A 13094-nucleotide genomic window follows, 5' to 3' on the forward strand; every position below is an offset into this window, starting at 1 on the left:
TGTAAAGAAGGTAGAGTAAATCAACCAATCGATCCTAAACTCCCCGTTCTCACTGGTTGGATTAGGTTAAAATTGGGGCTGTCTCTGTGAGAGGATAGGGGTTGGACAAGGTGCAAAGGGGAAAATTTTGACCTGGAGGAGCGCGTGGGTTTGGGTGCTGGTGGGGTGTTACATACGGCAAAAATGCGAGCCCGTCGGGAAGCCGGCTCCAACCCATCGGCTTCGGCGTTTAACTCGAGTGCAGTAGGCTGTTTCCGCGCCTCGGGAGAGACGTGTTAGAACATTAAGGACATAAGAAATAGGAGCAAGAGTAGGCAATTTGGCTCGTCGAGCCTCAACTCCACCATCCCGCACTATCCCCATATCCCTTGATTCCCTTAATATCCAAAAATCTATCGAGGATTGCCGATTAACATATGGTAATCGCTCAATTGGAGTGATATTTCAACACAGCTTTAAGTTTAACTGCGCACCTACAGGTTTCCCGGGATTCTTTAAACTCACCATCAAAAGCAAGGCGAGAACACAATGCAATTGAGGAGGTTGATTTAAACTCAAAGAAATGCTGCAATAAATACTCAGTACTCACAGCTGCTTTCTTACCTACTAGTGGGAAAAGATTTGCTCACAGCACTTTTGCTGAGAGTTTTTTCTACACTTTAAGGTTTTCTGAATCACATCAGGATGGGTGGTGCTTTGGCTGCCTTAGATTGGAGCTCAGACGAGGAGCAGTATGGCCAGCACCAGCAGCAGCAGCAGCCTGCTGTTGACAGACCTTCAGGTAGGGCAGCAGAGAGGGTTGCAGCTCACAGGAGGCACGACCCGTGACCAATGTTCCCTCTAGCTATAATGGGAAAGGTCCCGCGCAGGCTGCTCAACGGGTTTTCCATTGTAAGTACCACCCATGCACAGAATTTTAAAGGGACCGCACAGTAAAAGAAACAGGCCGCACAGAACAAATTGCAGCTTACAGGTAACATTGCCCGCGACAGAGGGTGTAGAGGCAGAGGCTGGGTTTCCTTGACATGTCGAAGCAGCAGTGCTTCAGGACGCTCAGATTTTTGCGTCAGATGGTGGCAGACATCTGCAGCCTCCTAGAAGAAAACCTGCTCTCTGCTGGAGCTAGTGGCCATGTGTTACCAGTAGCTGTTAAGTGACCACTGCCCTCAACATATTTGCCTTCAGATCTTACCAGGGATCTGCCAGAGACATATCCAGGATCTCCCAGTCGACGGCCCACAAATGCATAAGACAGGTGATTGATGGCTTGTTTGCCAGGGCCGGCAATTATGTCAACTTTGCCACCAATGACACCAGTCAGAATGAGCAGGGTTTGTATCGCAAGCTGACTTCCCACAGGTGCAGGGCATCATTGACTGCACACACGTGCTAAACCGTGCACGCATAGATCAGCCAGGAGTATTCGTGAACCGCAAGGGCTTCCATTCTATCAATGTGCAGCTGGTGTGCAACCACAGAAAGATATTTCATATTCCTGTTGGTGTGCGCAAGGTTCCCGGGGAGCTGCCATGATGCTATTGTCCTGCAGCTGTCCAAGCTCTCCGATCTCTTTGGACCTGCGAGCACACTTAAGCAGTGGTTGCTAGGCGACAAGGGATACCCACTTCAAACTTGGCTAATGACATTTGTCAGAAACGCGACCAATGAAGCCCAACAGCGCTACAATGAATGCCATATGACCACCAGATGTGTGATTGAACAAGCCTCCAGCATGCTGATGATGCGCTTCAGGTGCCTAGAGAGATCTGGAGGTGCCCTTCAGTATGCACCAGCCAGGATCTCCAGAATGGTCATGGTGTACTGTGCTCTGCACAACATTGTGCAGCAGCGAGGTATGGACCTGCAGGAGGAACAAGGCGAAGAGCGCAGATTGTGGATGATTTCGAGGAGGAAGACAAGGAGGAGGAAGGTGCTGAATGCAATGCAGCATCAGCTACTCACATTGCTGGCTGAGATGCCAGGGATGCCCTTATTAATGCAAGGTTCACTTAGGTTGCACCACTGGACCAATGTCAGAACCATGTGCAATGGCCATTCTTCCCACCCCCACAATTCCACTGACACAGAGCGACATCCTCCCACTCATGCTTGAGGCGGACGGCTCCATTCTCGCTGCAATCATAGTCAATGTGCTTGGAAGGCCTGTCAGTACATCGCACATTCTCTGTTGGTCCTTAACAATTCTCCTTTTCATTGACAGCCCCCAGGATACAGCATCTGTGTCCAGCTGAACAAAGCTTGGAGAGGGCTGCACCTCCGACACCGACTCTCCACAGCTGTCCCTGCCACCACCTTCTGCTCTTGATCACTAGATGCGGGGGAGGTGCCTGAGGATTGGAAAGTGGCAAATGTGACACCATTGTTCAAGAAAGGGCGTAAGGGCAATCCTAATAACTACAGGCCGGTCAGTTTAACATCAGTGGTGGGTAAAGTTTTAGAAACAATAATCAAGGAAAAAATTAACAGGCATTTGGAGAGGTTTAAGCTAATTAAGGAGAGCCAACACGGGTTTGTAAAAGGAAGATCGTGTTTGACTAATCTAATTTAATTTTTTGATGAATTAACAGAGAGGATTGATGAAGGGAATGCAATGGATGTTGTATACATGGATTTTCAGAAGACATTTGACAAAGTACCACATAGAAGGCTGGTTAACAAAATTGAGGCTCATGGAATAGGTGGGTCAGTGGCAGCTTGGATAAGGAATTAGCTTAAGGACAGAAAACAGTCAGTTGTGGTAAATGGCTGTTTTTCAGACTGGAGGATGGTAGACAGTGGTGTTCCCCAAGGGTCAGTGCTGTTGCCACTGCTTTTTTTGATATATATAAATTACCAGGATATTGGAATACAGAGTAGAATTTCTAAATTTGTGATGACACCAAATTTGGGGGTGTGGCAAACAGTGATGATATCAAGCGACTGCAACAGGACATAGAAAGGCTAGCAGAATGGGCAGAGAAGTGACAGATGGAATTTAATACAGAGAAGTGTGAGGTGATGCATTTTGGCAGAAGGAACAGGGAGAGGCAATATACACTTAATGGCAAAGTTTTAAAGAGTGTGCAGGGACAGACGGACCTGGGAGTTAATGTGCATAGGTCCCTGAAGGTGGCGGGACATATTGAGAGAGTGGTTAGCAAAGCATATGGGATCTTGGGCTTCATAAATAGAGGTATTGAGTACAAAAGTAGAGAAGTTATGCTGAACCTTTATAAAGCGCTGGTTAGGCCACAACTGGAGTATTGCGTCCAGTTCTGGTCACCACACTCACAGAATCACAGAATCCCCACAGTGCAGATAGAGGCCATTCGGCCCATCGAGCCTGCACTGACACATATCCCAGTAACCCCACGTATTTAATCCCCTAACACTAAGGGTCAATTTATCATAGCCAAATTAACCTAACCCGCACATCTTTGGACTGTGGGAGCAAACCGGAGCACCCAGAGGAAACCCACGCAGACACAGGGAGAATGTGCAAACTCCACACAGACAGTCGCACGAGGCCGGATTTGAACCCGGGGCCCTGGCGCTGTGAGGCAACAGTGCTAACCACTATGCCACCGTGCCTCCCTTCACACTCTAGGAAGAATGTGAAGGCCCTTGAGAGGGTGCAGAGGCTATTTACCAGAGTGGTTCTGGGGATGGGGGATCTTAGCTACAAGGACAGGTTGGAGAAGCTGGATTTGTTTTCATTAGAGCAAAGGAGGTTGCGGGGTGATTTGATAGAGGTGTACAAGATTATGACGGGTTTGGATAAGCTAGATGGGGAAAGGCTGTTCCCACTCGTTGATGGTACAAGGACTATTGGACACAGATTTCAGGTTTTGGGCAAGAGATACAGGGGGGATGTGAGGAAAAACTTTTTTACACTGCGAGTGATGATGACCTGCAATTTGCTGCCAACGGAAGTGGTGGAATGTTTTCAAGGGGAGACTGGATAGGCACTTGAGGGAAATAAACTTGTAGGGCTACGGGGATAGAACGGGGGAATGGGACTGACTGGATTGCTCTACAGAGAGCCGGCACGGACTCGATGGGCCGAATGGCCTCCTTTTGTGCCGTTATGACTCTATGACTTGTGAAGTGTGAGTCACCAGGTGAAAACCCAACTATCTGTCTAACTGGTCCCACCGAAGTGTGAGCATCTGAGCTGGTGCATGGTAAGCATAAGTCCTGTGATGGTGCAGTCAGAAGGAATCAGCTTCTCTGAGGAATCGTCATCCGCGAGGTCCATTGATTCATGCTGTACATGTGAATACCCTGGTGGAGAGAAAATATATGAATTAGTACTGGCAAGGTAAGTATGTTGCAACTTATCATTATCACTCGCTGATGAAGACAAGTCAACAGGATTGAGCATTAAATGACCTGTGGGTCACGGATATTTAATTGTGTCACCAGGTAACTGGGAGGTTCCAATCGCCCCACCTCTGATGGTCAGGGGTGCCAAAACACCATTGATCACCAGCACTTCCTGCTCTGCAATTGTTAGCTGGGTAATCTGTGGAGAACCACCTCCAGTTCTCCCCCTCTCCTTCATGTATTGTGCTCTCTTCTCCTCAAACGGGTGAAAGAACAGACCTATGAGTGAGTGTAATGGCATGTGTTCACCCGATGGATGCAGTGCATTTGGTGAGGGGGTCTATCAGGGAGAGGCATGGAGTTGCATAAGGATGGATGGATGGATGGGGATGTGAGGAAGTGCATAGAAAGAGAAGGATGGGTGCACTTGCAAGGTAAGTGGTTGTGAGGAGTGATGTGATGGAGTAGGCTTGACAAGGCATAGTGAGGGGGTGGGCTGATGCGCACAGCAGGATGTAGGTGAATGTGCAACTGTACTTACCTTTCCTGACCTGAATAGATCATTAAAGCGTTTCTTACACTGAATCCAGGAGCGTGGCACAATGCTTCTGTCAATGACCTCCTGGGCCACCTCCAACCACACCTTCTCTGTGTCAGCAGCAGGAGTCTTCCTCCCATTGCTGTGGAAGAGAATCTCTCTCCAGCCTCTCACAGCCCCCAGCAGCACATCAAGGGCGGCATCATTGAAGCGGGGCGCAACCTTTGAGCGTCCTGAATCTATTGTCACCTTGTCTTCTTTTGCTTCCAACTCCAAACTCTGCCAAATTCCATCTTTGGATTATTCCTTTAAATACTGGAGCCCTCATCAGGCCCGCTGCCACGTAATCGACGCCCTCATCAGGCCCGCTGCTACGTAATCGACGCCAAACCTGGAAGTAAAATGCTAATGAGCTGGCTGCGTTAAAATGACACTGACAGACGCGCTGAACTTACTTCCCGGTTTCACAGGCAATATCGGATCCCCCCACCCTCACCCCACTCTCAACACGCCTCCAAGTTAATATCATGGCCGACGTCTCCGTTAACAGATCCTTTGTTAACTTGGGCACTAGGGAGGGTTGGATGTGGGAGAGTTATTCATTGTTTCCGCTAAGTTTTGTTGGGTTCGCGGGCCCTTTAAGGGACTGCACGGCCCATTCAAATTACCGCGTATGCACGGTTTCTGCCATTAGAACGCCATTGAGCCGGCTGCATGGGACCTGCAGATCTCTGCACAGGCACACAGCCACGCAGACATGCAGCTTAAAGGAACATTGGAGTGATTGTTGAGATAACTTTTGGGTAAGTGATGATTTGATTGGTCTGTTGAAAACTCAAATGTCATTTGTTTTTTCCTTTTTTAAAATTCAAAATCTATTAATTGTGATGTATAAAAGTGCTTAAATTTAACCAGAATACATCATTTTTAGTTTAAATAATTATTTTTTCTTCTGGGCAGGTTGGTGGATTAGGCCCATAGACCCTCCTCCTACAAGTGCACCACCAATTTTATGTCTTCAACTTGAAAATGTTTTCTTCAGTCTTTGTTGTACTTGTGTTTTTTCACTCCTTCAGTATAGTTGAAGGAATATTGTGCACACCCACTGCTTAAGGTAAAATGCCTGTGTAACTGCCTGGCTTTGTCTGTCAGGGCAGTTCTTGAGCTGTCAGGTTTTGAGCGGTGTCAGCTTTTATCAAGTTGTTGTTCAGCTTTTGTTTGTTTTCTAGGTTGGCATGTGTGAACTTCCTAGACGACTGGAGAAACTCTATACAGGTGAGTGATACTAAAACCAAGTGACGAGCACAGGGAAATGCAAGCGGGAATTTTAACCCCCAAGAATGGGTGGGTTGGGGCAGGTGGGAGGTTAAAATTAATGCATTCTCGATCGGGACCCCAACCTGTCTCCAACAGGTTTAACGGAGGCGCGTTTGGAAGCCGACGAGAAACTTACTCGTCAAAGTCAGGGATTTAATTATTGCAGGTGGGCAGGTACTTATTGGTGTAATTAACATCCTTAGGAGACGTTAATGAGATCTTCGTAAATTAACTTCGCTCTAAATTTAACATGTGCAACATGGGTTTCCCAGGGCTTGGGAAACTGACCAGTGAAACGGAGGCGAGTTTGAGCAGCAGTTCAAGTGGGTATTTAAACTTGTGATTGTCCCAACTGAATAAAAGCTCACTTATTGCAGCTGGTGTCTCAGTTCCTTCTGGCAAATGTTTGGCAGACTACTTGTCTGGAAACAGCTTTTTTCAACCTTGGAGGCTTTCAAATTGACAAGACCAGGATGGGAGACACGTTGGATGTGTTTGACAACACATCAGAAGGGGAAGCTCATCACCATCTACGGCAGCAATGACATGCTGTACTGGGATCAGCATGTGCACAGGAGAAAGGTGCACAGGAGGGAGGTGCACAGGAGAGGGGTCAAGGTCACAGGAGGCATTACCCACGTCACAGCGTTTACAGACAGAGGCTCATCTTCCTTGACCTCGTGGAAGAGCAGTGCTTTCGCAGTCTGACATTGTCACATCAGGTGGTGGCAGATAGCTGCAGCCTCCTAGAGGATGACCTGCTCCCTACTGCATTACCAGTGGCTATCAAAGTGACCACAGCCCTCAACTTTTTTGCCTCCAGATTTTTCCAGGGCATTTCCAGAGACATATCCAGGATCTCCCAGTCGGCTGCACATAAATGCATAAGGCAGGTCACTGATGGGTTGATTGCCAGGGCCAACAATTATGTAAATTTCCCTTGTGATGACAAGAGCCAGAATGAGCGGGCACTTGGGTTCGCCTCTCTGGCTGGTTTCCCACAGGTACAGGGTGCCATCAACTGCACACACATGGCAATCCGAGCATCACCAGAGCAATCGGGAATTTTTATAAATCCTCGTCCTCCCCCAGCTCTGCGCTGCCGTCCTACTAGGGCTGGACTTCCAATCTCACCTCCAAAGTGTAACCCTAGCATACGGTGGACCCCTCCCCCCTCTCACAGTCGACAACCAGCGAATGTTAAACCGCCCACCGCGTAACACCTGCAGCCTATCCACCCTCAAGGTGCCGCCACCTTCCCTGTTCGCTAACCTCACCCCCGACTGCAAACCCGTCGCTACCAAGAGCAGGCAGTACAGCGCTGGGGACAGAGCTTTCATTAGCTCTGAGGTGCAGCGTCTCCTGAAGGAGGGCATCATCGAGGGGAGCAACAGCCCCTGGCGTGCCCAGGTCGTGGTCGTTAAGACCGGCGATAAAAATCGCCTGGTCATCGACTACAGCCAGACCATAAACAGATACACCCAGCTGGACGCATACCCCCTTCCCCGCATATCTGACATGGTCAATCAGATTGCACAATACCGCGTATTCTCGACCATCGACCTTAAGTCGGCCTACCACCAGCTCCCTATCCACCCCGAGGACCGCCAGTACACCGCCTTCGAGGCGAATGGGCGCCTATACCACTTCCTTAGGGTCCCCTTCGGTGTCACCAACGGGGTCTCGGTCTTCCAAAGGGAGATGGACCGGATGGTTGACCAGAACGGACTGCAGGCCACATTCCCCTATCTAGATAACGTCACCATCTGCGACCGCGGCCGCGACCGGCAGGACCACGACGTGAATCTGGAGAAATTCCTCCGTACAGCCCAACGGCTGAACCTCACCTACAATAAGGAGAAATGTGTGTTTAACACCTCGCGCCTTGCCATCCTTGGCTGTGTAGTAGAGAACGGACTCATCGGCCCCGACCCCGAAAGAATGCGTCCCCTCATGGAGCTACCCCTCCCCCACTGCCCTAAGGCACTTAAGAGAACCCTGGGGCTCTTCGCCTACTATGCCCAATGGGTGCCCAATTATGCGGACAAAGCCAGACCCCTCATGAAGTCCACATCCTTCCCCCTCACGGAGGAAGCGTGCGCGGCCTTCTCCCTCATCAAGGGAGACATAGCCAAGGCCACAATGCACGCAGTGGATGAGTCCATCCCCTTCCAAGTGGAGAGCGATGCATCCGACTTCGCCCTAGCCGCTACCCTTAACCAGGAGGGGAGGCCGGTGGCCTTCTTCTTGAGGACCCTACAGGGCCCCGAGATCCGACACTCGTCGGTCGAGAAGGAAGCCCAGGCAATTGTGGAGGCGGTACGGCGCTGGAGGCATTACCTGGCAGGCAAACGATTTACCCTCCTCACCGACCAACGTTCGGTTGCTTTCATGTTTAATAACAAGCTGAGGGGCAAAATCAAGAATGACAAGATCTTGAGGTGGAGAATCGAGCTATCCACCTACGATTATGATATCTTGTACCGGCCAGGTAAGCTGAATGAACCCCCTGATGCTCTTTCACGAATTACATGCGCCAGCGCGCATATTGATAGACTTCAGACCCTCCACAACGACCTCTGCCACCCCGGGGTCACCAGACTTTACCATTTCATTAAGGCCCGCAACCTGACCTACTCCATCGAGGAGGTCAGGACCATGACCAGGGACTGCCAGACCTGCGCCGAGTGCAAACCGCACTTCTATAGGCCGGACAGAGCAAGCCTGATCAAGGCCACCCGCCCCTTCGAGCGCCTGAGCATCGACTTTAAGGGGCCTCTACCGTCATCTGACCGCAATGTGTACTTCCTCAACATCGTTGATGAGTACTCCCGTTTCCCTTTTGCCTTCCCCTGCCCAGACATGACCAGTACCACGGTCATCAAGTGCCTGAACGACCTCTTCGCCTTGTTCGGGTTCCCGAACTATATACATAGTGACCGGGGCTCCTCCTTCATGAGTGAGGAACTCCGTCAGTTCCTACTAGCGAGAGGTATTGCAGCAAGTAGGACCACCAGCTACAACCCCCGAGGGAACGGCCAGGTGGAAAGAGAGGACGCGACGGTATGGAAGGCCGTCCTCTTAGCCTTAAAGTCTAAGGGCCTCCCAACCTCCCGCTGGCAGGAAGTCCTCCCGACAGCGCTGCACTCCATCCGGTCACTACTTTGCACTGCCGTTAACGCCACCCCCCATGAACGAGTGTTTGTTTTCCCCAGGAAGTCGACTACGCGAACCACTCTACCAACCTGGCTGACCTCTCCGGGGCCCGTCTTGCTGCGAAAGCACGTGAGGGCCCATAAAACAGACCCCCTGGTCGAGAGGGTGAACCTCCTGCACGCCAACCCCCAGTACGCCTACGTGGCTTACCCAGACGGGCGGGAGGACACTGTCTCCTTACGAGACCTCGCACCCTCGGGCACTCCGGAGACACCACCTTTACCCCCCCCCACCACCCCCCCAATTCCAGCCCAGGTAGACGGCATGCCGGAACCCCACGAGCCTTCGCCGACCACGCAGACACCAGCACTAACACCGGATAATGCAGCACCGCCGCTGCGACGATCGGAGAGGCTTACGAGGCCTCCGGACAGACTGACATACCAGAACTGGTAGTACACTTCACCCCGCCGGACTCAAATCTAAACAAGGGGTGAATGTGGTAAACCACTTTTATCGTTCACTATCGTTACACTATAGTTATCACTGTTGTATTGTTATCACCGTTCTCACTGTTGTATCACTATACGAGGTCGCCTCTTGTCGCGCTGTTATACCTGGGCTGACCACCTCCGACTCCGCCCATGGCTCCACCTACCTGCCCAGGTATAAAGGTAGTCGACTGGCTGGTATTCCTCCTTGTTGGACCCGATCACCCACGAGGGTGGGCTCTGTTATTTAGTCAATAAAAACCTTTAGTTACGTTCCTAACTCGTCGCTTTTTATTGGACGAATTGATAGGTATATCAATGCTCGGTGGCAGTCGGGCGTGGTGGGTAAAATGGCGTCTCCCACGAGGTAGGACAAAATGGCGGAGAAGATGGCTGCCCCCATAACTCACATGAGGCACTATTGGGGTCGGTTGCCTTGATCAAAGATGGCCGCCCCATGACTCACGTGTGGGGATGCTGGCCTCAGTTGCCGTGAAAGAAGATGGCCGCCCCCACAGTTCGCATGAGGCACTGCTGGCCTCTGAAGATCCGCTCCTGCAGGCCTTAGAGAAGTGGCCTTTCTTCCTGCAGGTTGAGCAGGTAGAGTTCCTGGCTGGGCAGCGCGACCTCGGGTGCTTCTCCTGGCCGCAAAAGAAGCAGCCGGCGGCCCGATCGCGGGTGCCCGATGTCGGAGCCGGTACCGGGGGTGGCGGGCCCGGTCGGGTCCGGGACGCCGACGCTGAGGTAGGTCCCGGGGGCGGCGCTGCGAAGGGTATTGCGGTAGGGGTCGGGCCCGAGTCCCAGGGTCGCGAGCAGTACCTGGAAAACGCCTCCTGGTCCTGATGGGCCACCTCTAGGGAGAGAGCGAGGGCTTCAGCTTTGTCCAGGTTGAGGTCTTTAGCTTCAAGCAGTCTTTGCCGTGAGTAGTCGGACCGTAGGCCTTTCACAAAGGCATCGCGGATATTATCTTCCGTATTTTCAACAGCCGTCACCGCTTTAAAGACACAGTTCCTGCCGAGTGCTCTTAGCGCCCGTAAAAATTCAGCTACAGACTCTCCTGGCTGTTGCGGGCGGGATCTTAGGAGGTGCCTGGTGTACATGTAATTTATCGGGCTCCGGTACTGCTGTTTCAGTAGGTTGATAGCGGCCTCGTATGTAGTCGTGTCCTGGATGAGTGCGTATACTCTCGGGCTCGCTTGGGCGTTCAGAAGTCTTAGTTTGGATCTCTGCGGGACGCCGGATTCTTCCAGGTAGGATTCGAAGCAGTCCAGCCAGTGTTTGAAGTTGAGGGCTGAGTTTGCTGCCTGTGGGTTTAGATCCAGGTACGGTGGTTTGAGGGCTTGCAGCCAAGCCGGCTGGCGTGGCTGGTGTAGCCCGGTGTCTGAAGGCTGCTGTGGCTGTGCTTCTGGGAGGGCTTCTGGCTGGTCAGTAGCAAACATCTTTAAAATTTAGTCAATAAAATTGATATACCTATCAATTCGTCCAATAAAAAGCGACGAGTTAGGAACGTAACTAAAGGTTTTTATTGACTAAATAACAGAGCCCACCCTCGTGGGTGATCGGGTCCAACAAGGAGGAATACCAGCCAGTCGACTACCTTTATACCTGGGCAGGTAGGTGGAGCCATGGGCGGAGTCGGAGGTGGCCAGCCCAGGTATAACAGCGCGACAAGAGGCGACCTCGTATAGTGATACAACAGTGAGAACGGTGATAACAATACAACAGTGATAACTATAGTGTAACGATAGTGAACGATAAAAGTGGTTTACCACACATATCCAGGATCTCCCAGTCGGCTGCACATAAATGCATAAGGCAGGTCACTGATGGGTTGATTGCCAGGGCCAACAATTATGTAAATTTCCCTTGTGATGACAAGAGCCAGAATGAGCGGGCACTTGGGTTCGCCTCTCTGGCTGGTTTCCCACAGGTACAGGGTGCCATCAACTGCACACACATGGCAATCCGAGCATCACCAGAGCAATCGGGAATTTTTATAAATGGCAAGGGATAATTGTCCAACAATGCGCAGTTGGTGTGCAACCACAAGAAGAGGGTTTTGTGGGAGCTGTCGTGAGGCATTCATACTGTGGCAGTCCAACATTCCAAACCTTTTTGTTCCAGGAAGCAGACTGAAGGGCTGGCTTGTAGGAGACAATGGATACCCCCTTCAAACTTGGCTCATGACACCCATGAGAAGCCCACCATTGAGGCACAAGAGTGCTACAAGGAGAGCTACAAGACCACCAGGTGTGTTTGCAGCACATCAGAAGGGGAAGACCATCATCAAGAAAGCCATTGAAAAATTGAAGATGTGCTTCAGGTGCCTAGATAGGTCTGGAGGTGCTCTTCAGTACTTGCCAGTGAGGGTGTCTAGGATGACAGTGGTGTGCTGCATCCTGCACAACATTGTGCAATAGAGAGGAATGCAGCTGGAGGAGGGCAAAGGGACTCATCACTCATCTTCGGATGAGGAGAACATAGTCAAGGAGGAGGATGAAGATGGAGCACCCATCGCCAGACCGGCCGCTTACATTGCTGCCCAGGATACCAGGGCTGCCCGAAGATCACAAAGGTTCACCTAGTGTAAAACCTAAGAATGAAATTCTGCGGTCCGCTCCCACCACCAGGACCACCACCCGCACCCCCCACAACTTCCACCTCTACACTAAACAGTTCTTCAACCACTCATCCACCCATTGCACATCCGCCCAATGGGCCCCGTCATGTAGTGACATTCATCATGAAACAAGTGAAAGGCCAAGTTGGCACTCAAGACATAGACAAGGCGTGGAAGTGGTGTTAATCAATAAATTTTATGTGGCATCATAAAAAAGGAAACTTAACAACATATCATTTGTCAAACCCCCCTGTGCATACGCTTGCTAAATTATAATTTTTTGAACTTACACTTCCTACTGCTTCTACGTGGTGCATCCCGTGTGTCTTCAGCAGAGGTAGAGCCAGGCTGCTCAGATCCCTGCTCTGACTGCTGAGATTCCTTTGGCCTATGACATGTGGGTTTTGGAGCCCCTGAGGGCCCCGCCAAAGACTGCTCCACCTGCATCTGTGCAGGGGCAGACTCAGCTATCAGGAGATGAGGCAGCATGTCGGGTACTGACTGGTGGGGTGGGGGGGTGGAGTGAGGGTGGAGGCAACAGGTGAGAAGTGGGAGTACTCTGGAGGTCAAACTTCCATGTCCCATGTTGCCATCATCCCTCTCCTGGGCCAGTGCCACATCATTCCTACCACCCTGCTGCAGACCA

The 13094-nt window shown here is 51.0% G+C and overlaps 1 protein-coding gene across 1 annotated transcript; it reads left to right on the forward strand.

Moving 5' to 3' along the window:
- Positions 1 to 733: 733 nt before the first annotated feature.
- On the forward strand, positions 734 to 11842 carry LOC147121230 (uncharacterized). Its single transcript, XM_085977738.1, has 6 exons — positions 734 to 781; positions 6094 to 6139; positions 6278 to 6355; positions 6454 to 6504; positions 6734 to 7074; positions 11648 to 11842. The coding sequence occupies exons 1-6, from the start codon at positions 734 to 736 to the stop codon at positions 11840 to 11842; spliced, it is 759 nt and encodes a 252-aa protein (XP_085833864.1).
- Positions 11843 to 13094: the final 1252 nt, after the last annotated feature.

Source organism: Somniosus microcephalus, chromosome 3 (assembly GCF_052327205.1).
Source record: "Somniosus microcephalus isolate GS21.2 chromosome 3, FLI_Smic_1.0, whole genome shotgun sequence".
In the NCBI taxonomy this organism is placed as follows: Eukaryota; Metazoa; Chordata; class Chondrichthyes; order Squaliformes; family Somniosidae; genus Somniosus; species Somniosus microcephalus.